Source organism: Lonchura striata, chromosome 15 (genome assembly GCF_050655825.1).
Source record: "Lonchura striata isolate lonStrDom1 chromosome 15, ASM5065582v1, whole genome shotgun sequence".
Lineage (NCBI taxonomy): Eukaryota > Metazoa > Chordata > Aves > Passeriformes > Estrildidae > Lonchura > Lonchura striata.
In genome coordinates, this window is record NC_140717.1 from 11,500,443 (window position 1) to 11,525,221 (window position 24,779).

General features: G+C 40.2%; 2 protein-coding genes across 6 annotated transcripts in view; both read left to right on the forward strand.

The window, feature by feature from the left end:
* Window positions 1–12: 12 nt before the first annotated feature.
* CHEK2 (checkpoint kinase 2) lies at window positions 13–12,849 on the forward strand. 2 transcript variants are annotated; one of them, XM_085593175.1, is made up of 15 exons: window positions 13–94; window positions 1,191–1,442; window positions 2,008–2,132; window positions 2,367–2,514; window positions 3,268–3,358; window positions 4,300–4,408; window positions 5,429–5,482; window positions 6,016–6,077; window positions 6,552–6,651; window positions 7,091–7,177; window positions 7,904–8,067; window positions 8,281–8,396; window positions 9,717–9,802; window positions 11,967–12,047; window positions 12,618–12,849. In XM_085593175.1, the coding sequence occupies exons 2-15, from the start codon at window positions 1,196–1,198 to the stop codon at window positions 12,711–12,713; spliced, it is 1,566 nt and encodes a 521-aa protein (XP_085449301.1). In that variant the 5' UTR covers window positions 13–94; window positions 1,191–1,195; the 3' UTR covers window positions 12,714–12,849. The 2 variants fall into 2 exon arrangements, with proteins under 2 accessions (XP_085449301.1, XP_021400241.4); XM_021544566.4 differs by lacking the exon at window positions 13–94 and having other exon boundaries at window positions 811–1,442.
* Window positions 12,850–14,855: 2,006 nt separating this feature from the next.
* The window catches only part of TTC28 (tetratricopeptide repeat domain 28), a 109,177-nt gene continuing 99,253 nt past the window's right edge, over window positions 14,856–24,779 (forward strand). For 2 of the 4 annotated variants that reach the window (XM_085593170.1, XM_085593172.1), the window contains exons 1-2: window positions 14,856–15,002; window positions 20,610–20,888. In XM_085593170.1, coding sequence (XP_085449296.1) covers window positions 14,919–15,002; window positions 20,610–20,888 — 363 coding nt within the window. In that variant the 5' untranslated portion in view covers window positions 14,856–14,918. Of the gene's footprint in view, window positions 15,003–15,963; window positions 16,079–18,150; window positions 18,278–20,609; window positions 20,889–24,779 lie in introns of all 4 variants that reach the window. The other 2 variants (XM_085593173.1, XM_085593174.1) reach the window with 2 other exon arrangements.

Below are 24,779 nucleotides of genomic sequence, written 5' to 3' on the forward strand. Positions count from 1 at the left end.
CGCTCATTGGCTGCGCTCGGGGCGCGCGCCCCGCGCGCATGGCGGCCCCGGCCCGACGGCGCCAGCCCCGCGAGCCCCGCCGGCCCCGAGAGCCGTGAGTTCGGGTCCCGCTCCCGCCCTGCCCCGCTCCCGCCCTGCCCCGCTCCCTTCCCTGCCCTCCTCCCCGGCCCGCCGCCGCCGCCTGCTCCCCGCGGCTTCACGGGCCGCAGTGCTCATGGACACGGCGGGGCCGCTGCTGCCGGTGTCGGTCCGGGGCGGCAGTGCTCTGGCGGGCAGGGCCGCTGGGGCCCGGCCCCGCCGTCTGAGCGTTGAGGGTCGGGTTGGATACGAGGGAAAGCTCCTCCACAGGTCGGAGGTGGGGTCAGCATCCCTGTGGGCGCAGGGGACACGGCCACAGGTGGCATTGGCAGCGCTGGGGAAGCGCTCGGAGTCGATGGGCTCTGTCTTTTCCGTGGTTCTGCCCTGCCTGGGGAGGAGCCCTGGAACAACACCTGTAACAAACGGGGCGGGGGAGGGAGCTTGGATCTGCCGTGGCTTTATGGCTCGGAGTGAAATGTAGCAAAGCATAGATTGAACTGTATGGCAAGGAGCGAAACACCCGATACACAGGTGCTAAGGTTGGACTGCTGTGCTGTAGGGAGGACTGGGCAGCATTTAATTGGAGAAGGAAGCACCACAGCCTATGGATTTCCCGGCTGTTTCTTGCCGCTGGCTGTGGTGTCTAAATCTGTTAAGGTTTTGTGCAGTTATTGTGTACAAGTGTGATAAATCTCTCGGGCGCTTTAAAGAAAACCTATATGATTTTACAGTTCTCATTCCTTTCAGTTTTCTCTTTGTGCTGGGGGACCAGCCGTGGTCCCTTGCTCCGTGCGGGGATGCTGTCCGAGCACAGCCCATGCCTGTGTGACCCAATGGGAGCGCTGAAGTCCCCGGTAGCAATCCGGGAATGAGGGTTCGTTCTGCTTCTCTAGAACCAGCAGAGGCCGCTCCACGTTGTCTTTTAAAAGGAAACCATACTGGTTTGCACAGTTCCTGGGAATTTACGGATATCCCAGACATGCACGCTTTGGATGGAAGTTTTACTTCTTTGAGGCTGAGAATGGACTTGGACATTAATAGTGCAGTATGTGAGTGTTTGCTAGTTTTACTTTGCTATAGTAATTGTGGTTTTTTTAACATTCTCTTTGAAGCCAACATGTCTCAAGAGACTGGAAGTGAATCACAGCAATCTCAGAGTTCCCAGCAGCCACAGAGTGGTACCAGTTCATCCAGTGGGTCACAGAGCACTAGTCAGTCTTCCTTAAGTTCTGGAACTCTCAGTTCCTTGGACACTGTTCCCACTCAGGAGCTTCCATCCATCCCTGAGGACCAGGAATGTGAAGAGCTGGTTCCTCAGCCTTGGGGTCGACTCTTTGCACTTGGAAAAGGTTTCAGCAATTGTGGTATGTGCATGCTGTAATAAATCTCTTGGTTTCTTTGTAGGATCTCAGAAAAGGTCTGAGCAGCTTGCTGAAGAGCAGTGTCTTTTCATTTTCAAGTTAGGTACAAGCAAATTTAGGTATGGAACTTTTTGCTCTAATGTTTTATTCCATACTACATCCAAGTGCTTACACTGAGTTCTCAGATACACAGCTTCCATAGACTTACAGAAATTCTGGGGTACACAGCTTCCACAGACTTACAGAAATTCTGGGGTGTTCATATTCTTTGTTACACGCTTCATTTAAAAAACAATGTATATTTTATTTAGTTATATGTCTCTATATGGTTGATGGTGAACTGAAGAACACCATCAGAGGTGTTCATCAACACTAAAGAGGGTAAAATTATTAAAGGGTTTGACAAGGGGTGATGCTTTGTATGAGTTAAGGCAGACTTGATTCTATGGGAAGAATCTTGTCTCTGTTATACTGTTCATTACCATTTGGAATCATCCTGTAGTGCCATCGTTGTTAACTTCCTGCAACATTGTCTTCCCTCCCTGCTGTACCTTCCCCTCCTCTGCAGACTGTGTGAATGAGGAATACTGGTTTGGGAGAGACAGAAGCTGTGATTACAGTTTTTCTAAGCTGGGATTGTCTGAGACTAGCTTCTACCAAAACTATAGCAAGAAGCACTTCCGAATTTTCAGGGTAAGTGCTAAAAATGTTCACTCGAGACTTTGGGGCAGAGATCCTAAAGAAATCAAAGTATCTTCAGGGTTGACTCCTTTAACCTGACTTTTGGCAATGCCCCATTCATATGGTTTATGAAATAAACTCAGTCTCATTTCTTGAGTCAACAATAGTAAATTTCTAGTGTATCATGTCTTTATTGTAAAGTCATTTGTTCTTTACTGTCATCTTCCCCATTTTTTTCTCTTTGAGGAAATGGGTCCAAAAAATTCCTTTGTTGCCTACATTGAAGACCACAGTGCAAATGGGACATTTGTTAATAGAGAGCTCGTTGGAAGAGGGAGGAGGCTTCCACTGACACACAACTCTGAAATTGCATTGTCTGTACAGACCAATAAGGGTAAAATGTGCTTTAATTTTAGTAGGTTTTTCATGTATTGACCAAGAGGTTGTTTCTGCATTGATTTGAGTATGTTTCTTGGGAGCTGAGCTGCTTTGTGAGCACATCTCATTAAGAGGTGTTTTAGCACTCACATAAAAGTTATCCATGTCAACCCTGAAAAAAATCTGAAAAAGAAGACTTAAAGAAATATGCATCATTATATCAGAAATATACTTACTAGAGTATAAACTTTTATAGGTGTTTTCCTGTTTTTGAAACCCTTTTGGGCTTCAGTACCTGTTCATATTGATGGTGGGAACAAGGGAAACAGACTATTCAAGAAAAGTTGAATAAAACCCCCTTGATACCTAACCAGATGCTGCATAATAAATAGAAAATCCTCTTAAAAATAAACACGGCTGTGTTTCTGTTTCTTTGTCTTTGATTTTCCACTAAGATGCTGTCTTCTTGATTATTACTTCTCTTTCATTTTTGCTGTGACATTGAAATTTTTGTTCCTTTTGTCTTTAAATGTAATGAATTAGTTAAAGACTGTTGTGAATTTAGTCCCAAAATGTAATTTTTCAGCAATAAGATCACCTTGCCAACCCATAGCTGGTATAATTTATAGCATATATTTAGTTTTTCCTCTAGCAGGCAGTATTTTCTCAGTTATATTGTTGATTATAAAAACTCACAAAACATAGCTGTTTGTTATAATAAAAATTTTAAACCTAATAATAGGAAAATGATCTCCACTTGCCTTCCCAGTGTTTGTATTTTCTGATCTTACTGTGGATGATCAGATGACGTTTCCTAAAGAATTCAGAGAGAAATATATCATGTCAAAGACTTTGGGAAGGTAAGCATCCTTCTTCCCTCAGTAGAAAGCGTTAACTTCATTATCATTATCAGTATCTTGGAATTATTACCTGTATTAACTGAGCTGCTGTTTTAATAGGAAAAAGGAAAAAAAAAACAACGATAACATGTGAATAAATATGTTCTTTACAACAATTTGAAGAGGAATTTTGTTTTTGTCTCTCTACTTGCTTTGGGGTTTGCAACTTACCACCAATTGCAAAAGCCAAGTTTTGTTTTGGTTGGGTTTTTTTTCTGTAGAAGAGAATGAAGTCTCTAAATTCTTAATGTGTTTTTAAAGTTTGTATATTAATTTACTCAGTTGTTGAAAGTAGAAGGAAGAGCTTTTTGTCAGAATACAGCTTCCTACAATATCACTATTGAGGCCTTCAGATGAAAAGGAAAAGAACTATCCAGAAAAAAGGGGAGAGAAGCTATTTTTTTCTGTTTTGGAAACAGCTGGTCAGTGACGAATCTGGAGGTGAATAATTAAGTAGAAACAAATCCAAGTGGAAAACAGAAGAATTTCTTTCTGTAATATAAGTGCTATTTAGTAAAAAAAAAAAGTATTGTCATATCTGTTCCTCAGACTTGTACAGTCCAATGTTAAGAGAACTTTTCCTAAGTTCTCTTCTTCTAAATGCCTTTGCATGAAGGAAATCCTTATCTGCCAGTACTTTTGGTACAAATAGAGCGACTGCTTTGCATATTGACTCTTGCAGTTTTGAATGAATGTCCCTTGGCAACACTTGTGTTTAAATAGACTTTCTAACTCTTGAATGTTTTCTGAGAAGTACTGTAGACTTTCTAACTGTTGAATACTTCCTCAGAACAGGCAATGTGCCTTACTCAGAAAGTTAGAAAGCAGCCAGCTCCAAATTATGCTTTCATTTGCCTGCACTTGTTACTCAGATTTTTGACAGAGCTGTGCTCTTGTTTTAGTGGTGCCTGTGGAGAAGTCAAGCTGGCATTTGAGAAGAGCACCTGTAACAAGGTTGCAGTGAAAATCATCAATAAACGGAAGTTTGTGGCAAGTGGCCTGAGTGATGAAGTAAGTATTTTTGTCTGTCTGTCTGTCTCTCTTGGCCACCTTGCAGCAGTCTTGGAATATCTGGTAACTTCTTTGACTCATATCTTCATATGAGGATTTTCTTACTTAATATCTTCAGTGCTTAGTTTAAAAATGCTTTTTGGTCGTGTATGATGTATAGGATTCTTGTTTTTATTCCTTGATCACATTCCATTAGGTTCATCATTTAGGACTGTTAATGGGATGTGTACAAGGGGTGGTGTGGAGTTTTGCAGGGTTTGGTTTATGTCCTAAAATGCATCAGATAGACACACCATACGCAGCACAGTCTTGACCAAAAATGTACCAACTAAGCTAATTTTGTTGAATGCTCCATCATAATACATTTTGGGAAAACTGTATGAAGCCTTTTGGGAAGGTCTAATGGTAGAAGCCAGAATTTGAACAAGTACGAAGACAACTGGCTCAAGATGCTGTTGTGAATTATAATTACTAATACATGCCATTCTACAAAACACACACAGGAATATATCTGGAATGTTGTGTATGGGTTGTGTGTTCCAAGATGATTGATTTGGATTGGAAGAAGAGCAAAAAAATCCCTGCTGAGCTGATTTCATTAGCTGAGCCTAAGCCACGGGTTAGAGAATCTCTGTATGTTATCTTGCAAAATAGGAGAGAGTAGCATGTAATTCTACGTTGGCCCATCTGCAAAGCATCTTGGAGAGAAAAAAGCTGCTTAAATACAACTATATAAGCAAAAATAGACTTTTTTTAACTTGGAAATTAGTTGGGGATTTCTAACCTGTAATGAAATTACATGTCTGGAGCAGTATCTTACTCCAGATAGTGACAGCAGTCTATTTATTTAATTCACTGAAGGTATCTGATCATTTTATGGAAAAAAATTTTATGTTATCATCACTTACAGTAGCAAAAGGCATGAAATGGTGTCTTTTCTGGTACTGTCTCTTATTTCTCATATGTCTTATTCCAGAACAGCTCTGTCTTACCCAATATGGTATTTGATTCTTTTAATAGAACCCAGCTTTAAATATCAATACAGAAATTGAAATTTTGAAGAAAATAGATCACGTGAGTGTCACTGTACATATTTTTTATTTTTTGCTCCCTCCTGCATGTACTTGTTTAGTTTACTGGACTTAGTGTAGTAATGAAAGAGCAATTTTATCCATTCAGAAATGTGTTAAAGGAGATATATAATTTCCCTTGTAAATTATTGAACAGTTGTTTTTTACATCTTTTAAGTGTATTATATCCTAGCAGATTTGAGATTTTAAAGCTTTGGATAACTGAGATAGAAATTTGAGAAGAAACATCACAGAGGTTTTAACTGAGCTGCTGTTGTAGAAATTTTTATTTTATGCAAGTTTTTGTAAACGCTGCAAAATAATAGTTTTCACTGGCAATTTCATGAATTTGTATCCCCTCTTTCCTCTGCATGTAAAATAGAGAAAATGTTGAGGGTATGGTCTGGCATGCTTGCAAGTCACTTGTGTTCAGTGTTACTTTATGTGACCTGGTTTGAAATACTGAAATAAAAACTTAAGGGTTGATTTTTACAAATTATTCTATTTTGTGTGTCTCTGTGTTCCCTTTTCTGTTAGCCTTGCTTAATCAAGATTAAAAATTTCTTTGAAGCAGAAGATTACTACATTGTTTTGGAACTGTAAGTAACCTATTTGAAAGTAAATGCATAAAATGAAATGTTTTTTGCATAGCCAAAATAAACTGTGGGGGTTTTGCTTTTTTAATTTTGTTTTTCTTTTGCTGGCCTCCACTTTCCTTTGTAAGATTAGGAGCTAGGATAACCAGGAGAAATCATCCTTCTATGCTTTGTAGACACTCAGGGCCTGGACATTATTTGCTCTGCTGCTGTTGTGGATTGCTGCTATTTTTATTTTTAATTTTTGAGTTCGTAAGAGGGGGCTGATCAAAAATGATGTAACAACTCCCAATGAAGAGTCAAGAGACTGACGTTAACTCAGTCATGCATATGTTATGTTTAGGATGTTGCTCACTCATTTCAGAAATCTATTCTTTCTCTGTAGCCAGAGTAGCCAAATGTTTTGGTCTTAGTCTTGTCTATGAGATGAATCTTTTGGAAGTTACATGCTGGCTTGTTAACCTGCATCTGTTTTAGGATGGAAGGAGGAGAATTGTATGACAGAGTGTCAAGGCCAATCAAGATGAAAGAAGAAATCTGCAAGTTGTACTTTTATCAGATGCTGCTAGCTGTAAAGGTACATAACTGTGAATTCTACAAAAAAAAAAGTCAATGAGTTTTTCTGTCACTTGTCATTGCTGAAACCCATGCAAGCAATCAGCACAGTGTTCTTAACAATTTGGTTTAACAAGAGAGACAGAAAAGCAGAATTCCTACAGAGGTGACACAGAACCTGGGTCTGCACACTGTGCTTGCATGAGATTTGACATTTGAAGCATAAGATTTCTAAGGTGGTTTTTTTGTTTCTTTGTGATGCTGTTTTGGTGTGGGTTTTTTTGTTTTGTTTTCATTTTGCTTTGCTTTGTTTTTTTGTTAGGGAGCTTTAAATGTTTGCCCTCCTCTTACACAGCCATTTCAGTTATTCTGCCATTGCCATGAAAAAAAAATGGAAAGCTTGCATTTTAAAACAAGTTAATGACCTGTTTTTCCTTAATTGCCCATCTGTATGTATTTAGTATCTTCATGACAATGGAATTATACACCGAGATCTAAAGCCAGAAAATGTGCTACTTTCATCTTCTGAAGAGATATGTCTTGTAAAGGTAAGAAAACTTACATATCATGTTAATGGAAAACTTTGGGAGTGTTCCTTCACATTCTTCTTGATATTTCATTAAACACAGCCAAAAAGATATTATGGAATTAGTCATAAAAAACCATGAAGTAACGTAAAACATAGAATTTTTTTTTTTCGTAATTCTACTATTATGGATCTTTCAACCCATACACTAAATATGTATTTTCAAATGTCAATGATTTTTTTCCCCAGTAAAATCTAAATTCTTAAATTACAGACAGCATCCCACAAATGTCCAGGCTGTATGGTGACAGGGATTTTACTGTTGTTTTGGTTTTTGGTTTTTTTTGAGGGGGAATGAGGGTTGTGGATTTTCTTTTATGTTGTTTTTATTTTCCCCCAGAGAAAGCATTGACTATATTTGCACTTCAGCATAAAATAAGAATGCTGAAATGCTTATTTTTCAAGTAAACTTTTCTGATAGGCTACAATACCTTTATTCTGTAGTTGTCCATTTATGTCCAAATCTTAAGAGTATATTTGGTGTTGTTAAGCGTGTTCCTTTGTCATATTTCTTCCTCTTCTCCCATTCTCACTTGATAATGTTTGGGGTGACTTCTATTCATAGTCATGTACTGGAACTGGCTTGGAAGGAAGAAAATGCTACCTCCTGATGTATGTCTACAATATGCTGTGTTCTAGTAAAGTCCATCCTCATATGTAATGTGGTGTTACCATTTTTAAATACAAGATTACAGATTTTGGACAATCCAAGATTCTTGGAGAAGCTTCTCTTATGAAAACATTATGTGGTACTCCCATGTATCTTGCTCCTGAGGTTCTAAATTCACTTGGGACTGCTGGATACAGCCGAGCTGTGGACTGCTGGAGTTTAGGAGTTATTCTTTTTGTATGGTAAGATATTGTGTAGATGTACCTTCACTGGGCAGTCTTTGACATACATGGCTTGAGACTTGGCAACTTCAGTGTCTATATGAGGAAGTGAAAGTTTAAAACTCTACACATATAAAAACACTACGATAACAGATGCCTTAAAATTTGTGATTTCAGTGTTTTATTTGCTATGACAAATTCTGTGCTATGTAACTTTTTTTTTTTTTAATACAGCTTGTGTGGATATCCACCATTCAATGAGCAAAATACTCAGCTCTCTCTGAAGGATCAAATCACTCGTGGAAAATACACCTTCATTGCAAAAGAATGGAAGCATGTATCATACATGGGTATGACTCCAGCACAGTGGGTAGTAAAATATCTACCTCTTTTCTTGTAGTTTTTGTTTTCCTTTATCTTCCTTTCAGCTGTATGGCACATTATGTGTTAATATGTTATGTTTTTAAACTAGTATATTAAAAATATTTTTTGAAGTTCATAGTTAAAGCATTAGAATGAACACATACTTTATTGTTGAAGAGATTTCTTAGTAGTATTTAGCATAATTAACCACAAAAGTATAGAGTTTGTGGGCACATACATCTATTTCCCCTCTTTTCACTTTTTCTTCTGACTTTATCAAGCTGGTCTACAGACTTTGCCTAAAGATTCTTCAAGTGTTGAACCAAAAATACCAGGAATTTAAGGAATACAAGTTAGAATTCCAAAAAGCAAACGTTCCAAGAGAGTCCTTTCATGGTGCTAGTCTTTGAGCTGAAAGTGTCAGTCACATTTGAGGAATCATCTATTATGTTTGGTCCACTGTAAGTGCAGTAGTCTGTGAAATTGAGTTTTTTCATAGCAAACTAAAATAATTACTGTCTGTGTGCTTTTCGTTTCTCAGGACATTTTATATGCACAAAATAATTGTAGTATTTACTTTGGACAGTTCTTTGTATGTGCAGAGGAGTTTCTAATAAATGATATGGTCATTCTTTGTCTAATAAACTTATCAATATAACTCCTTCCTGAATAGTTTACAGCTTATTCAATAATAAGTCAGACATTCATGAGAATGTACAATCTTAGCATAATTTCCATGGTCCTTCTGGTATGTATTCAGAATAATCTGATCAAATGAAAAGTAAATCTTGCTGAAATTCCTTTATGGAAGATTTGGAATAATAAAATAGGACAAAAATGCCATATTTTCCACAGTGTCTACTAAGCAGCTTCCTAAGAAAATGAAAGTTTATGGTGAGCATACATGTGTATGTCCTGTCTCTTCTCTCCCACTTTCCCAGATGGATAATCTACTTTCCAAGACACTGTAAACCAGGATAAATTAAACTGTCTTTGCTTTTCCACAGTAATACTGAAGCTTTTAGAAAAGTGCTGAGCCTCCTGTGCATGCTCAGAACATAATCTGTGTATATGCTAAATATGTCTGTGGCTAATTCTGGTATACTGAGAAGTGTTGAGTTGTGTGCATGTGAAGGAAAAAGATACTTGCAGTCTGCAGCCCTTCCCATGCATAGCAAAAAGAAAAGTGATCTGCACTTGTGTGCATTGCTCTGTAAAGCACATTGTCACACATAGTTTTGGTGTAGGCATATTTCAGATAATGAATGTATTGATCACATGCCAACCAGCTCATTTTATTATCTTAGCTCTGGATCTTGTGAAGAAGCTGTTAGTAGTGGATCCAAGCAAACGTCTTACCACAGAGGAGGCCTTAGAGCATCCTTGGCTTCAGGTAGGAATTGAGTTTTAAGTGAAAGATGAGTTATTTGAGGGATAACTTGTTAATGTCTTCTGTTTTCAAAGATTTGGTCCCTGTAGAAAGACTGCAAAAGTACCAAGGAGTAGTTTCCTGAATACTTTCTTTTAATACAATGAGCAGCTTCTGTGTCCTTTGTGAGACACCTCTTCCTAGAACTCTTTCACATGTGAGATTAAGATGTGTATTTTAGAGCCCAGGTCTGATTGTGGTTCTGGTAGATGGACCTCTCCTTCTGAGCATTGAAACAGAGCCCCATTTCCTCAGATGTTTGTGTGGGTAGTGCAGTTTGCTTCTGGCAAGCATCCAATACTAGATTGTTTTTCCTCTGCTGTGCAAGAATAAGTGTCCCTGGTTTGGGAACCCTCTGAGTAGGAAGTGATGGTTTCCCTGCCTCCTGTTACAGTTTAATTAGGTTTGAGAGGAATGCTCTTTAGGTGGTCTTTTCTTAATTTTGGCAGAGGTGCCCACTGAACCTATGAGCTTTCTTGAATATTTGTGCTTGAAGAGGCTGAAAAATGTCACCCAGCCTACATCTGAGCCATGCAACAGGTTCTGTTTATTCACACCAAGCACAAGGCTATTTCTGTTCCCCCACTAGGAACAGGAGAATTTCAGATGCTTTGGTAAAGAGCATAAGAAACAGGGGAGAAGAAAGGGAGTTTCCCTCAGTGCTCAACAGCTGATAGTGTTCTGAGACAAAAAAATGTCTGGATTACTGTTTAAAGTGATTAACTTGTCTTGATTATGCTCCTGGGCATCAGGAAACATTTCCTGGCATTCATGGGTTTTACTTTACTGTAGTTTTACATGTAACATCTAAAGTGAGTTAATCAGATATAGATTGTTACATTTGAATTACAAATCTGAGCAGAAAAAGTTAGTCAAAAACCATGCAACACTGATTTTAAAATTTGCTAGTATGCTTAAGGGGGAAGGGGGAATAGAGGACTGATTTAGATGAGCTAAGAATTTAAGATATTTCAGTATATATTCAAGTTGTTATTAACTTGATTGTATATTCCATGTAAGGACATCTCTTACTGTTAAGTTTAATTTTGAAGACAGGACAGAGGGTTCCAGAAATCGTCATAGCTATAAATGCAGATACCATCTAGCACTCAGCTGCTGTTCTTTGAGCTGTTTCCCTTCAGGGGCTGTCATTAAGAGTGTCAGGTGTTCCTAGGTGATGTAGATGCCTGCTTGGAAGGCCAGCATCCAGCATGCTCAGTTCTAGATATCACACATATCAATCCTTCCACCAGAAGAGCTCCCCAGTCCTGTTCCTGTGAGTAGTGAGGAGTTGCTGGCTCCTCTCTCCCTCTTGTGTTGTCTGCAAGTATCGACTTTACAAGTCAGCAGGAAAAACCACGTTCTCTCTGTGACCAGCAAATGCCTGTTAGCCCTCTGATGATTTTTGGGGTACTAGGGAATTTTTCAGATATTAGAAGTAAGCATGTTTTGCAGATCTATTTAAACTGGTAGTGCTTTCAAATTAGTGTTTTCAAAACAAGGTGTTTACTCCATTCTTTATTTAAATCCACAACTTTAAAACTTGTTGAGCTGTGTAAACCTAAGTACTGCTTAGTGGAAATGTCTTCTTACCTGTATTTACTTAATAAAACATTTTTTAAAGGCATATAAACAATTATAGCTGTTTCTGCCTCTGAAATATTCACTGAAGTCTTTTGAATGGTACAAGATTAGTTTGGTTGCATGCTGAAGAAAAACCACAGGTCTTTGTTACACCAATGGAAAAATATTTCTTACCTTATCCATCAATTCAAATGTAGCCACAATCAAATCAGGTGACACTGGAAAAGAAAAATAAGTCAAAATTCTATATAAAATTAAATGGATATTCAGGTCAAAGCCTTTTTGTAGCACTTAAGAATACTTAAATAAAATACGGAGATACTGCAATACTCCATTGCTTAGGAAAAGAACCCTCTCCACTGCCTTCACCTAAAAAAAAAATCAGTTAAAACAGGTGAAATCCTTAGGACCTCAATGATCTTTATTTGTAGTTGTCTTTAGCAGTGAATGTCCCATTCACTTCTCTTTGAGTTTCTCAATCTTTGCTTTTCCCTTAAATATTCTATATACTACTTAGATGCTGGTGTTTTGGTTTTTTTTGCAGGATAAGGATATGAAAAATACATTTGAACAGCTACTTGCTCAGACACCTACCAATATGAACCCACCAGAAACATCAAAAATGGTATGTGCAGTAGATATTTGAAGAGTAAAATTTGATGCTCTGAGAAAGTAGATTTTGAAGTAATCTTTAATAACAAAATCAGTTAATTTTAGATTTTAGAGAAATTTACCCTTGGGCTGTATGTGGCAGCCTGCTGGTTCTGTTTCCTGAAGAGCAGGAATGGATTTCCATTCTTTGTCAACACTTTGTTTAAATGTATAGAAACACTTGCCTAGGCTTTAAAGGATTATTCCTATATTTAGAATAACATTTTTGAATGTATGTTTTTAATGGATTCAAGTCACTAATGTTTAGTATTCAAGCAAAAATTCTCATGCTGGTGCAAGGTTAGAACAGCATTGTGCCATTCATCACCAGATGCTAATTAGGAAAATTGTGAACAGTAGCTGTTGCAAACTGGGAGCAATATCTTATATGAGAACCATCAAATATATTTAGATAAATCTTGGGAGAGAAACATGGGTTTGTTTTTGATCACACTGTCCAACATCTGGAGTTCTGGAGCAAGCAGAAAGTCAGGTTCTGCCTTACCTGGTTTTCTGGAGTCATCCTTCTGTGTTTTTCTTCCAGCCAACCACAATGAGAAAACGTCCCCATGAAAATGAGGAAGACAATGGCTCTGCTAAGCGTGCTGTTCCTTCTACCTCGTATCAGAAAATGAGGTGAAAAGGAAGAGAAAATGACTTTGTTAATGACAGCTTTTTTATGGAGAGCAGAATTTTTTATTAAGAAAAAGCTTAATAATGGAATAAACTGTTGAAGATGTATAAATTTCAAATAAAAATAACTTTGTAAGACTGAAGTGACTGCTGTGCATGCATGAGAATCTGCACAACTAGTCATGGTCTAGTCCATCCAGCTGTCTGACTCAAGGAAAGTATCAGAAGCACTCCTGAACTGAGTTCCTAACAATTTTTTAGGCTAGCTTTATCCCCACCTACATTCTTTGTTTCTTCTTTTCTAATTTCTAGGTTAGGCATGGAAATAATGCTTAGTCCTAAGAGATGAAGAAGGAACACTAAACTTGCTGAGCTTTTGCCTGAGACACAGCATTACCTGACACAATGCTGCCCACAGACTTCTGAGGACACTTAGACAGTTCAGTTCAGATGTGAAACTTCTGATGGACCTTGAGGTGCTCTGGGCTTCAGGTGAAGCTCCACAGTAAATGCTGGACTGGGAGAATTACAGCATTGTGCACTGGGGTGAGGCTGACTGGCTTCCAAAGCAATGATCACCATCCGCATGGTGGTTTAACATTTGTGTGTACCATGTTTATTTCCCAGAGGAGAGATGAGCAAGAGGAAACATGATAACAAGAGATGAAATGAATATGTATAAATTCCTGTCAGGGAGGAGCTAGGAATTGAACTGAGAAAGAAAAACTTGCCTGCTAGGTGAAAGCTTTGAACTGTGTGCCTCTTACTAAAGGATTATTAATTTCATTACTGATTGAAAGAACAGTTTAGTAACTGTTCTCCTACATGCATCTTCTCGTTAAAGGTATCTACTCTGTTGATTTGTAAAGAATAAAACCTAATGCATTATGGAATAAACCCATGTCAGGTAGAAATTAAGATATTCATGAGTCACATTTCCTGTATGTGCCCATTGCAGAGATCTTCTGTGTTTTCATTTATCTGATATTAACCAATGTTAATGATAAAATGCTGATACATTGATACCTTTCTTAATGGATTGAATGGAGAAACATCCATGGGCATCTGGATGGAAAGAACACCACTGGTTCCAGTCCATTCCAGATACACTGGGCTGATGGAATAAAGGTGTGTCTGTCCTCTGGGATGTGCCCTTTGGTGCAAATCTGTCACTGGCACATCCTCAGGGAGTTCTGGTGCTTACTGTAGCTCATTTGAAGTAGAAGAGAACACTCAGCTGCTATTTGCTATATGTAAGAATCACAGGATGCAGTGTGTTTGGGCCAGATTTGTGTCCTGGTATACTGCAAAAGTTGATACCTTTGGGCTTTGGTTACCAGTTAACTTTTAAAAGACTTGCATCATTGCTGGTGAGAAGGTAATTCCCTAGCTCCTACTTACACTGTCCATTTGTTTTTAGATAGAAATAAAAAACTTCCATAATTTATTCCTCCATCTTTTTTACATCCCGCAGTTGTTAGATAATCAGTAACTGCTTTGCTTGGGTCCTTTCCCTGGGTCCTGACTAACACTTGCTTTCCAATTATGTCCTAAATTTGATCTCACTCATTCAATGGCAAACCTTTGGGCTGTTGGCGATGTGTTCATCATTTGATTGTAGAAAGCTTTCTGAAGTTGCTGACTCAGTTTTTTCTATGGAAGAGGAAGTTTCACTGAGGTGAAGTGGCATCCAATTTTCACGTAGATAAGAAACTATTTCTTTACCGCTTATTATCCGCAGCACAGGAATCTTCAGCATAATCCATTGTGTTCATTTAAGAGACAGGATGGGTCACACAGTTGGACAACTTGGGTTAACCAAAGCGCTGAGGCTCGCTGTGCCTGGCCAGGTGACATTAGTGACCAGCATCACCACCTGCGGTGCCATGCGGGCCCCGCTGCTTCTGGCCCCCCACCCGTGTGGCGGCAGCAGCAGAGCGACGTGAGGACGGAGCCCGTCGGTGCTCGCGGAGAGGCGAGCGCTGCTCCCGCCGGAGCCGGGCCGGGGAGCCGGGCGGCAGCCGCAGGACGTCCGGCGCCGCCGGGCGGGGGTGCCCGGGGTCCGGGCGGAGCCCAGCCCCGGGGCGGGGCCGGGGCACTGCGGGTCCCGCTCAGCCGGGCCCCGAACGTGGCGCCGGGGGCCGGGTGGGATCGGCCGGGCGGGGGCGGCGGCGGCCCCCGCAGGAGGAGGAGGAGGAGGAGCAGGAGCGCGATGGAGCAACAGGCGCCGCCGCCCCCGCCGGGGGCCGTGGCGGTGGGCCGGGCTCGGCGGGAGCAGGACGCGGAGCCTGCCCGGGTGGGTTGGCGCCGGACGGGCAGCGCCGGAGCGGCCGGGGAGGCGGGAAGGAGCCGCGGGGCCGGGCCGGGCGGGGGAAGCTGCGGGGCTGTCCCGGCACGGAGCGGGACGGGGCTCGGCGGGGGCGCAGGCCCGCTGGCCCGCGGCGCGGTGAGGGGCCGGGCGGCGGTGGGGCAGCTCCGGGGGCGCCAGGCCGAGCGCTCGGCTCCCTTCGCCCTGGGCACCTTGGCGTGCCCCGCTGCCTGGACGCCCCGAGCCCGGCGGGGCGGCGGAGGGCCCGGGCCTGGCCCCGGAGCGGGGCTGTGTGCCCGAGCACCGCCGGCCGCCGCTAGCTGGAGCGGGACCCTCGCGAGCAGAGAGCTCGGATGTCGGCATGGGCATTGTGCTCGCTCTGGCGCCCCCGTAAACAAACTCGAATCTCGTTAAAACCCGCAAAGTTCGAAGGTAAAGCGTGTCAGGTGTACCTGGCAGCAGCGCAGAGCTCCGTGCCCTGCTGCCGTGGTGCAGAAAGTCGTTACGAGCTTGGTTATCAGGGCTTTGTTACTGGCAGAACTGAGAACCTGGAGACCGGACGTGCTGGGTGACACCGATGTCGCAGCGTGGCTGTGCCCGTGCTGAGCGCAGGCTGGCGATCAGCGATGTCAGCCCGGGCAGCAGCCTGCGCTCCCGCAGCCTGGTGCTGCAGCCATAGGGATGCCCCTGCTGCCGCCAGTGAACAGAGTTGAAATCCAGAGAGCTGAGTGCCTATGCCTCCTTGTCCTTCCCCTTCTGGAGTTGTTCGTAATTAGAGTGTCTTACCTTTTTCTTGGAGGTTTTCACAGTCTTAGAGAATATTTCCCCTGCGCTTTCTTCTGGTGTGAAACAAGAGCTCTTCAGGTGCTAATGGAGCCTTTTATAGGCTCTTTGAAATGGATAAATTCCTAAATGGATGAGTGGATGTGCCTTTCATGTGCCCTAACAGGTGTTCCTCGAGTGAGGTTACTGTTCGTGCCTGGCTTTTGCTGAATTACTGGTCCATCACTCTCTAGTTGCTGCCTCTGTCTTCCCTCTGGCTCACAGACAGATCAGAGGGAAAGGTCTGTTTCTTCATTGATCGTTTGTGATTTAATTATATATATATATATATATATATATATATATATATATATATATATATATATATATAGATATAAAACTACTGTTAACAATAACTAGCTTAAAAAGTATGTATGAACCAAAAAGTACTGTTGAAATTTAATTATGGATTGCATAGTTGTTATTCATAATTTTTAGCAACATGTAGCATGCCTTTAATTAGGGTGGATCTAACTGCTGTAACAAGTGCAGATCTCTCCAAACTCACAGAAGCTCACAACTTTTTTGCATTTAAAAAATTTTTTTCAGGTAAAACAATTTTCTATAGAAAATTTTGTTTTTAATAAGCTCCAGTTAAGAAAAAAATCTGTTTCCTTCCTGTTGATAAGTTCTTATCATCCTGCGGTGGCTTAAAGCTCCACTTTTGGTGCTCTTCCGTTTCTTTCCACACTATTTCTGTTTAAATTCCACTCTGTTCAGGGGTAGGTTGCATGTGGTGTGCAGGGTTTGATATTTCTTCAGGAGTGTGGTACAGCCTGGCTGAAGTGCTGGCTGCTGGGAGGTTTCAGGGACAGACTTCATGTGCTTTATTTGTTCTTGGGCTCTTGTTGAAGCCAATTTCTATTGCAGAAAAATAGTAATACCCCAGGATATGGAGAGAAACCATAAAACCATTTTACAGATTAAAATATAAGTTGTGTAGAGGTTTTCCTAGAAAGGGAAGCTCAGTTACAGATTTAAGCTGATTTTGGAAACCTATATTTAGCCTAAGTTACTGTCACTTTTTTTCAGAATCCATTAGGAATGCCAATTTTTCTGCTTGCCTCTTTTTGCTTTTTTCCTCTTCCTAAAACTTCAATAAATATCTTGAGCCAATTAGATAATTTTAAAAATGAAAATGATACATATCATATTTACAGTATATTTTTTGGAAAATTATAAGGATTTTTTTTTAAAAAGTGTCTTAGCTATGGACTTGCCACCCAAGACATCATCAAATCAAATAAATTATTTGCATTATGTAGGATTAAATAAGAGGAATTACATACAAACCAACAAGCTCTGAGGTGTAACATTGTTGTTTTGATAAAACGTTTACTTTTGTATCACGTTGATTCTTTAGTCCTCTTGGAGCAGAATGTGGATTTGCTGTTATCTCTTCTCACTTGTTGTAGTGGAACTCACTGGGAATCTGTTCCCTGTGGCTTTCTGGACAGCAGTATGCTGTTCAGACACATTTTTTCAGTGTGTATGGGCACTTCTTTTATTTGATGAATGTTCTGTAGAGAGGACTAAGTTTAACAAGCTTGATCAGTGAAGACAAAAATTCTTGTAATATAAATTTTGCTGTATATTCAAGTTCATGTTTGCTTTGGGGATGGTTGGGAGTTCATTTCATCTTGATAAAGACCAAGGAGGGTTGTGTGTGTTTTAACACTCCACTTGCATGGCCAGCAGGGTTGAATCCTGAGCAGCTTCTCCCAGAGGTGACTTTCTCACCAGTGAAGGAAATTTGTTGCTGAGTCTGATCTGAAGCAGATATTGTGGAAGCTTCTGTCTGACATGACAGTAAGAGCTGATTTCTGCTGTCTTATGCTGGTTTGGAGAAGTAGTGTTGAGAAGCTCGTGCCATCTTGTACTTTATGAGAAATATATGAGGTTCTAACTCAGATTTTCTCACTAGATCCTCTTCTGCACTTCATTATAACCCTGTTTGTTCTGCTGCACTAAGAAACTACTTTTTTAGCAAGCACCTTCTGTAGCAAAATGTTAGGCAGCCCAAATATGTACATTACTATCACCTTCCACTGTGTTTACAGGAGAGGAGGAGTGGTGACTGGAGAGGGGATGACTTTCTAATGAGTACTTTTTGTGAGTTGGTACCATAATCATAATCGTTTTTTATTTGTGGCTTGAGTGCCAGAGTGACTCAGATTTACTGTTTCAGGGTTTTTTCTTTTACCTCATGATGTTTTACTGCCTTACGTAGTTCTCATGATAGCAGGAATTAAACAGTAACATATTCCACAAATTACCATCATAGTTTCCTTTTTTTTTTTTTTTTTTTCATGAGATTGTTTAGCGTCACAGGATCTTAGAGGCAGAAACCACTTCACTTGGACCGAGAGGATGTGTCCTCATGGATTCTCCTTGTTGTTACAGACTCACAGTATGATTCTGGAAGGATCATTAACAGCTTGGTGCGTGCATTTGTTTGTGCATAATAAACTGCCAGAAAAGCCAGCTGTTGTTGGACTTGTCTCACTGGTGCTCCTTGAGGTTGTGCTGGGTGCTTTGAGGCCCCACTGCTGAGGGCTCAGTAGCTCTTGGTGGTCCTGGGCTTGCAGCTGCAGCTGCCTGAGCAGCAGAGTCCCTGTGGGCAGGCAGAGAGGGGTGGCTGAGATGTCCCTGCTGCCCCTGAGCTCTCCAGGGTGGGGCTGGCTGTGCCTTCACACCAGGCCAGGCTTCCTGCTGGAGGCAGTTATGGCCACAGCTGGTGAGGAATCTATTTCTTGAAATATTTATCTTCTGAATAACTTAAGTTCATGGCTCGTTGTGGTACTGCTTGTGGAAGCTGCAGTCGTTCACTCTGGATGTGATAAAAGCGTGGGAAATACATGACATTTGGTATTTTTCATTGTCCTTGATGCAGGTCAATGACCAGGAAATAGGGAGGGAGGCAGCAGCCACCTTTAAAGACACATGAAGAAACTGCTGCCCCTGGCTCTTGGGTTCTCACCAGCCCCCTTTCCAGGAGTACCTCCAAGCCTTCTGGTGACTAATTACCTTTTTCAAGGTTTCCTCACCTTTGTGTTTGGATACGTGCCCATGTAATAGCTGCTGAATCTTCATATTCAGTTCTTGCCCTCAGGTCACAGCAAACTGTCCATGGGATGAAGTTTATTGTCAGATGCTCACAGAGGTGTGAGTTATTGCACTGCTTGAATGAAGCAATGTGTTCAGTGCTGGCATTAGCAAGAATACTATAGAAAAATAACCTCACAGATGAAAGGAAAAGAGGTTTTGGTTCAGTCTACTCAGTCTACTACAGGACAAGAAACAGTACATTTACTGGCACAAAGGAGATTTGGGTATTAGGAATAATATTTTAATGATGAAAATCTTGAAGCAGTGTAAGGAGATTGCCTGAGTAAAGCATAGAATCTCCTTCAATAGAGAAGTTTAGAAAAAGTTTGGACAAACACAAACACTGTCAGAAAAGAATGGATATAATCAGAAAAATAAGAAATCAGTAGTTTCTCACTTAATGTTTTTCTATTGTTGCTATTTGACTTAAGGAAGAAAAGAAAAAACAAAAAGAAAAGTCTATAGACCAATTGATCCTTGTGACAGGATGTCAGTTTGCAGCTTGCTTCCCTTTCCACCTTTAAAAATATTCCCCAGCTGGCTCTGGTAATGTATTTAAGCACTGTGGTTGTTGTGTTGTGGCAACAATATGTGATATTCTTAAACTTTTTCAATCTGCAGGACTAAAACTAGATGACACCAATCTTAATTATAGTAGTCTAAGCCTTTAATTAATATTTTCAAGTACTTTGTATGTTACCATATGTATTGTATTGCCTGTTGCCAAATACTGTTACTGCACAACTCCCAACTGCCTTGTGATGAGAGTTGGACTAAGATGTTCTTATTGAGTTCTTGAGTACCCTTGGGGGAGAGTAGGGTTTGCATGACAGAAACAGTTTCTGACTGCAAAGGGATGGTTGAGGAAAATGTGAAATGTAGAAAGTTAAGTAAGGAGAAAAATTGTACCACAATCAATGGAACTAGGATTTTCTACAGCTCACTTTAAAAAATGTCTTATAATTAGAAAACTTAAATATTTTTATTTGTATTACCTAGAGTTGTCAATGTGGGAAGCCTCTGCCAAGGATGACTGTTCTGTTGTTAAAATAAATTTTATGTCCCACTTACTTCTGTGAGTGTACGTGGTTCTAAAAACTCCTCCTTTCCTTCCCAAATATGAACAATTTGCAGCTGCCTGTCACTGGATGTAGAGGTTTGTGAATAGAGGTTGCAGTGCAGGTACTTTGGTTTGAAGAGATTCTACACATTTTTCCGTTGTCTGCCTGTGATCTGCAGCTCAAACTTCAGATGTAGCAGCATCATCTTCATATTCACAGCTGCCACCTGTTCTCTACCTGGCAGCTCTGCTTAGTGCTGTAGAATCAAATAGCTTGGCTGAGAAGAGCACTTCTGAGTGTGTGGAGTGCAGCATATATAAACAGACTGCAGTTGTTCTCGTGTCTAGAAGACCTAATTCATAGGGAATGATATATTTTGCAAGATTCTTTCTGGTACTCCTCTACCCTCAAAAAGAGATTCAATAGATAAACAATTTACTTTTTTAAGAACCTGTTTCTGAATTCATCATTTGTTTTGCTGTGATCCTGCTGGCTTTAATTTTTGCTGTACAGTTTCTAATAGTTGAATCTTTTTTTTTTTTTTTCCTTTTTGAGTAGCATTTCTTAACACTAACATATAATTTCTCCCTTTCCCCTCTCCCAGATTTCCTTCTGTGGGTCAAAATCCTTCAGAAGAAAAAGTCCTGACAGTCCCATGTTGAGCAAAGCTGAATTTGTGGAGAAGGTTCGGCAGAGCAACCAGGCTTGCCATGAGGGCGACTTCCACACGGCCATCGTGCTCTACAACGAGGCCCTGGGGGTGGATCCCCAGAACTGCATCCTCTACAGCAACCGTTCTGCAGCCTACATGAAAATCCACCAGTATGACAAGGCCTTGGATGATGCCATCAAGGCACGACTCCTGAACCCCAAATGGCCAAAGGTAAGGAAGTGTATTTGTCTTCTGTGTATTATTGTTCCTTTGTGAAAGGAGGAACTCCTGTGTCACATATGTAGCACCCATTGTAAAAGAATGCATGTATGTCTGTACTAAAGTCTGGTTTTGCTAAAAGCTCCAGATAATAATATATTTTCTGTTTAAAAGTTGTTTGACTTGAGTTACCTGTTGGGTATTAAACAGTTTTCTGTGTAAGCATACTGTTCCCCAATGGGAGTATGCTACTATTTTACTGTTTTAACACAGCATGGTTCCTGGGTTGTGAAGACAAGACATCTGTTTTAATGTTTAATGTAGTCAGTATTCATCAGCATCCAGGAACATATGGTTCCAGAATTTTGAGAGGTAGATTCTTATTAATTCATTAGAATGATAAGGCCTTTCAAAATACTACTCAAAGAGTGTTTGTGTGTAGTACATTTTAGACAAACATTTGAAGAAATCTGTGTCTTGGCATTCTCAGTAAGACCTGACTATGTAAAGAAACATTTGTAAAGAGTAAATTATGTTGGTTGCCTCTTCTTCCTGGGCTTGCTTCCCACCAGCTGCCATTGATTGCTCCAGTAGCTGCCTGGCCTTGGCTAGTCCAGAACCAGCCCTTTGCATGCTAATTGATTTTAACAGCATCTGCTCCAGATTCCATTTCTCCTGTCAATCCCTCATGCATCCTTATGAGCCACTTTAGCTAAAGGTGCAGTTTAAGAGCAGACTCATCACCCAGGTTCCTCTCCTCAGAGCAGGTGGCAAGCATGGTGCTCTGCACAAACTGGGCTCCAAACTATCGAAGTTTTCTTCTATTTCAAAGCAGATCACTCTTAATTATTGTATTTTCATTTGCAGTTGTTTATTAGCCTCTAGAAAAGCTTCTTCATATTCTTCCCTAAGACTGGAATGAGTCCACATTAGAAAAAACCCCTTTGTTGGGGAGATGATTTATAACTTCTAAGTTGTGTTGTTGAGTGTTTTTTTTTTTTGTGGGATTTTCTTTGGTCATTATCTGGTTTATATTACTGCATGTCATGAAAGATTTTGTGTGAAGGACTCTGTTTAAACAAAGTAAAAAATATCATTACTGTCATTAAACTCTTAATTGTCCAGGTTGGTTTGCTGCAGGTGGCTAAGTAGTGTAAAAGCCAGAGTGCTTGTTCTCAGTTTTGTATCCTGGTTCAAGGAAGTTTGGTAGTGATTTAATACACTTCTGACTTAGATGAAAAGTTGTGAAAGGGTATCATAAAAGAATACTTTCAAAATGCCAGTCACAGAAGTGTAGCTACCTTTGAAATGTTCAGTGGAAAAGACTTGTGGATCAAAATAGAAGATGAGATGCAAAAGATTTATGAGCTTAAAAAGGCTATGTGTGTCAAATGAAGGCATTGATAACAGCCAGTTAAATACAGACATAATATACTTATGTATTGATGCAGTACTAAGAAACCTTAAAACATTCTTAATAAAACATAATAAAAAAATGAGACTGTTTTTTCCAGGTGGACCATATCAGTGAATTTAAAAACATGAAGTAACTCAGTTTCAATTCTAGTTCTGCTATTAAATGTCCACCTGACCTTAAGCAAGCTCTATTTCTTTGTTTATTCTTGTTTTACAAAAAGTAACGAGTCACTTCTACAGAACATTTTGAGCCTCATTGATGGAAAAAGTACTGGAAGATTTAAATGAAGTTGCTGTGATGACATAGTATCTGTTCTTGTTTTATTCCTTCAGTGTGTAATGGATATCTTTCTCTGTGATACAAAATGTTTATATACTTTAAAAGTTACTATCAGTTGGCAGTGGAAGAGTCAACATAGCTTTTGCAGGCATCCTGTCCTGAATAAAGCTCAGCCACAGTCACTGCTTGTATCTTCCCTTTTATCTTTTCACAGTGGTATCTTCAGTTTGTCAGTGCATCACACACTTCCCCCTTTTCTCTCAAACCCTCATAATCCCATTTGGAACCTTGTCTCTGGTTTCTTAACATTTAAAGATTTGGTGTTGGGGTTTTTTTAGGATCATCCCTCAGTGTTTTGCTTCAGAGGCTATGTCTTTGCAATCTTTTGTTGTTGTGGTTCTTGTAAGACTTTGTATGTACAAACAGATTTTTGATTTCACTTGGGCTGAAGGTACAGTAGCAAATATAAACATGAAATGAATTTCTCTTCAAGGCCTTTCATTAGCTGGATTGAAGGTCATAAAGATGTTGAGCAGAAATGATTTGTAGAGGTTGGAGTTTGACTGTGCTGCCTGCCTTCATTGGGACAGTTGTGGTAGAAGTGTCATAAAATTGGCTTGGCTGGGAGTGTGGCTTGGCTTTCAGAAAGGAGCAATGATGCTACTACAGTAACTGGAATAATGAAAACCCACAGCTGAATGAATTATTTTTTTATCCTCTGTGTGTTCATTCCACTGCAGTTGTGATGTTCACACCTTTCTACATAGTACTTTCCTTTCACCTTGAATTGTTAGTTCCACAAATCATCTGCAATTTCCCTAGATTTTAGAAGAGAAAATTTTTACCAGAGTCTGTTACTTATTTGGCAGCTCCACAATGATGGTGACTGCTGCCTTAAGGCACTGAGGCCATTCACTGCCCCTCTGTCTTTGTTCTGTCTCCTGAATTTGTGTTAGTTGAGGACTGGCTGCTTCTAGTTTAGGCTAGGTATTAAAAAAAAAATCTTCACAGAAGGAGTGGTTCAGAATGGGTTCCCAGGGAGGTGGTTTTGTCACTGTCCCTGGAGGTTTTTAAAAAAAGACTTGATGAGGCACTCAGTGCCATGGTTTGGCTGTAAGGTGATGCTAGGTCACAGGTTGGACTCGATGTTCTCCAAGGTCTTTTCCAACCTAGTTTATTCTGTGGTTCTGTTTTCCTCATTTTCAACATCTACAATTTCTAGAAGGCGTATTTGTATTTTTATTACATACTTAATGCTAGTTTTAGCCAGAACAAGGAAGGGTGCACTTTAGGGAATGAATTAACCAGTGTGGTATATTTTGAACACAGGCATTTCAAGAATATCTGATACCAGAAAATAGGCAATGATGTTCAGAAGCTGAGAGGAGGTGCAGATGGTAGAGTGTCCCTACACAGTACAGGGGTGTTTATTTTCTTGTGTTTATTTCCTTTGTGGAACTTGTCAGAGACAAAAAGAGGACTCTGTCTGAAGCTGAAAAATTGTATATTTCAACATCAGCCTTTATTTACTAATTTTTTAAAAAGAATTGGGTGTTTTTTTGATAAAACAGAACTGGGAAGATTGAAACTTCTGCATACAAAGTCTAAGCAAGTTTATTAATTAGCCAGAAGAGGGAGCTTAGTAGGGACAACTGGTATTTGGTTTGAAAGCCCTGGATTTTAAATAGAGAACCTGACTTCCTTTCACTTAGGGAATGGAAAAATTAATTTTAATGCAGGTTTTTTTGAGTTTTCAACTACTAAATACAAGTTTCTATATTTCTTTTCCTCCTTTGTGTACAAACTACATTTCTTAAGTAATTTGTTAATTCTTACTTTTTTGCTCCTACTTCACTTAATGCTTGTTAACATCAGTTCAACACAATCTGTGGCTGAAAGTAATGCTCTTAACATCCCCACCCCAAAATCTTTCTTTAAAGCATTAATTAATGTTGGGTAATGAGCAGGTGTGTTTATGCAAATGCATATGCTTATCTATACAGTTCAAGACATGAACAATGAGAAAGTGATTACATAGAGGAACATCAGATCTCTTACAGACCACAAGAACTTATTATGTGTGGCTGAAACATGTTTATAACAACACCACATTAAACCTGTTCTTAGGCTTTGTCTGAGAGAGCTGGCTTGTGAGTTCTGCTGCTTGAAAAATACTTTGTGTACGTAGCACTGAGAAATGAAAGGAT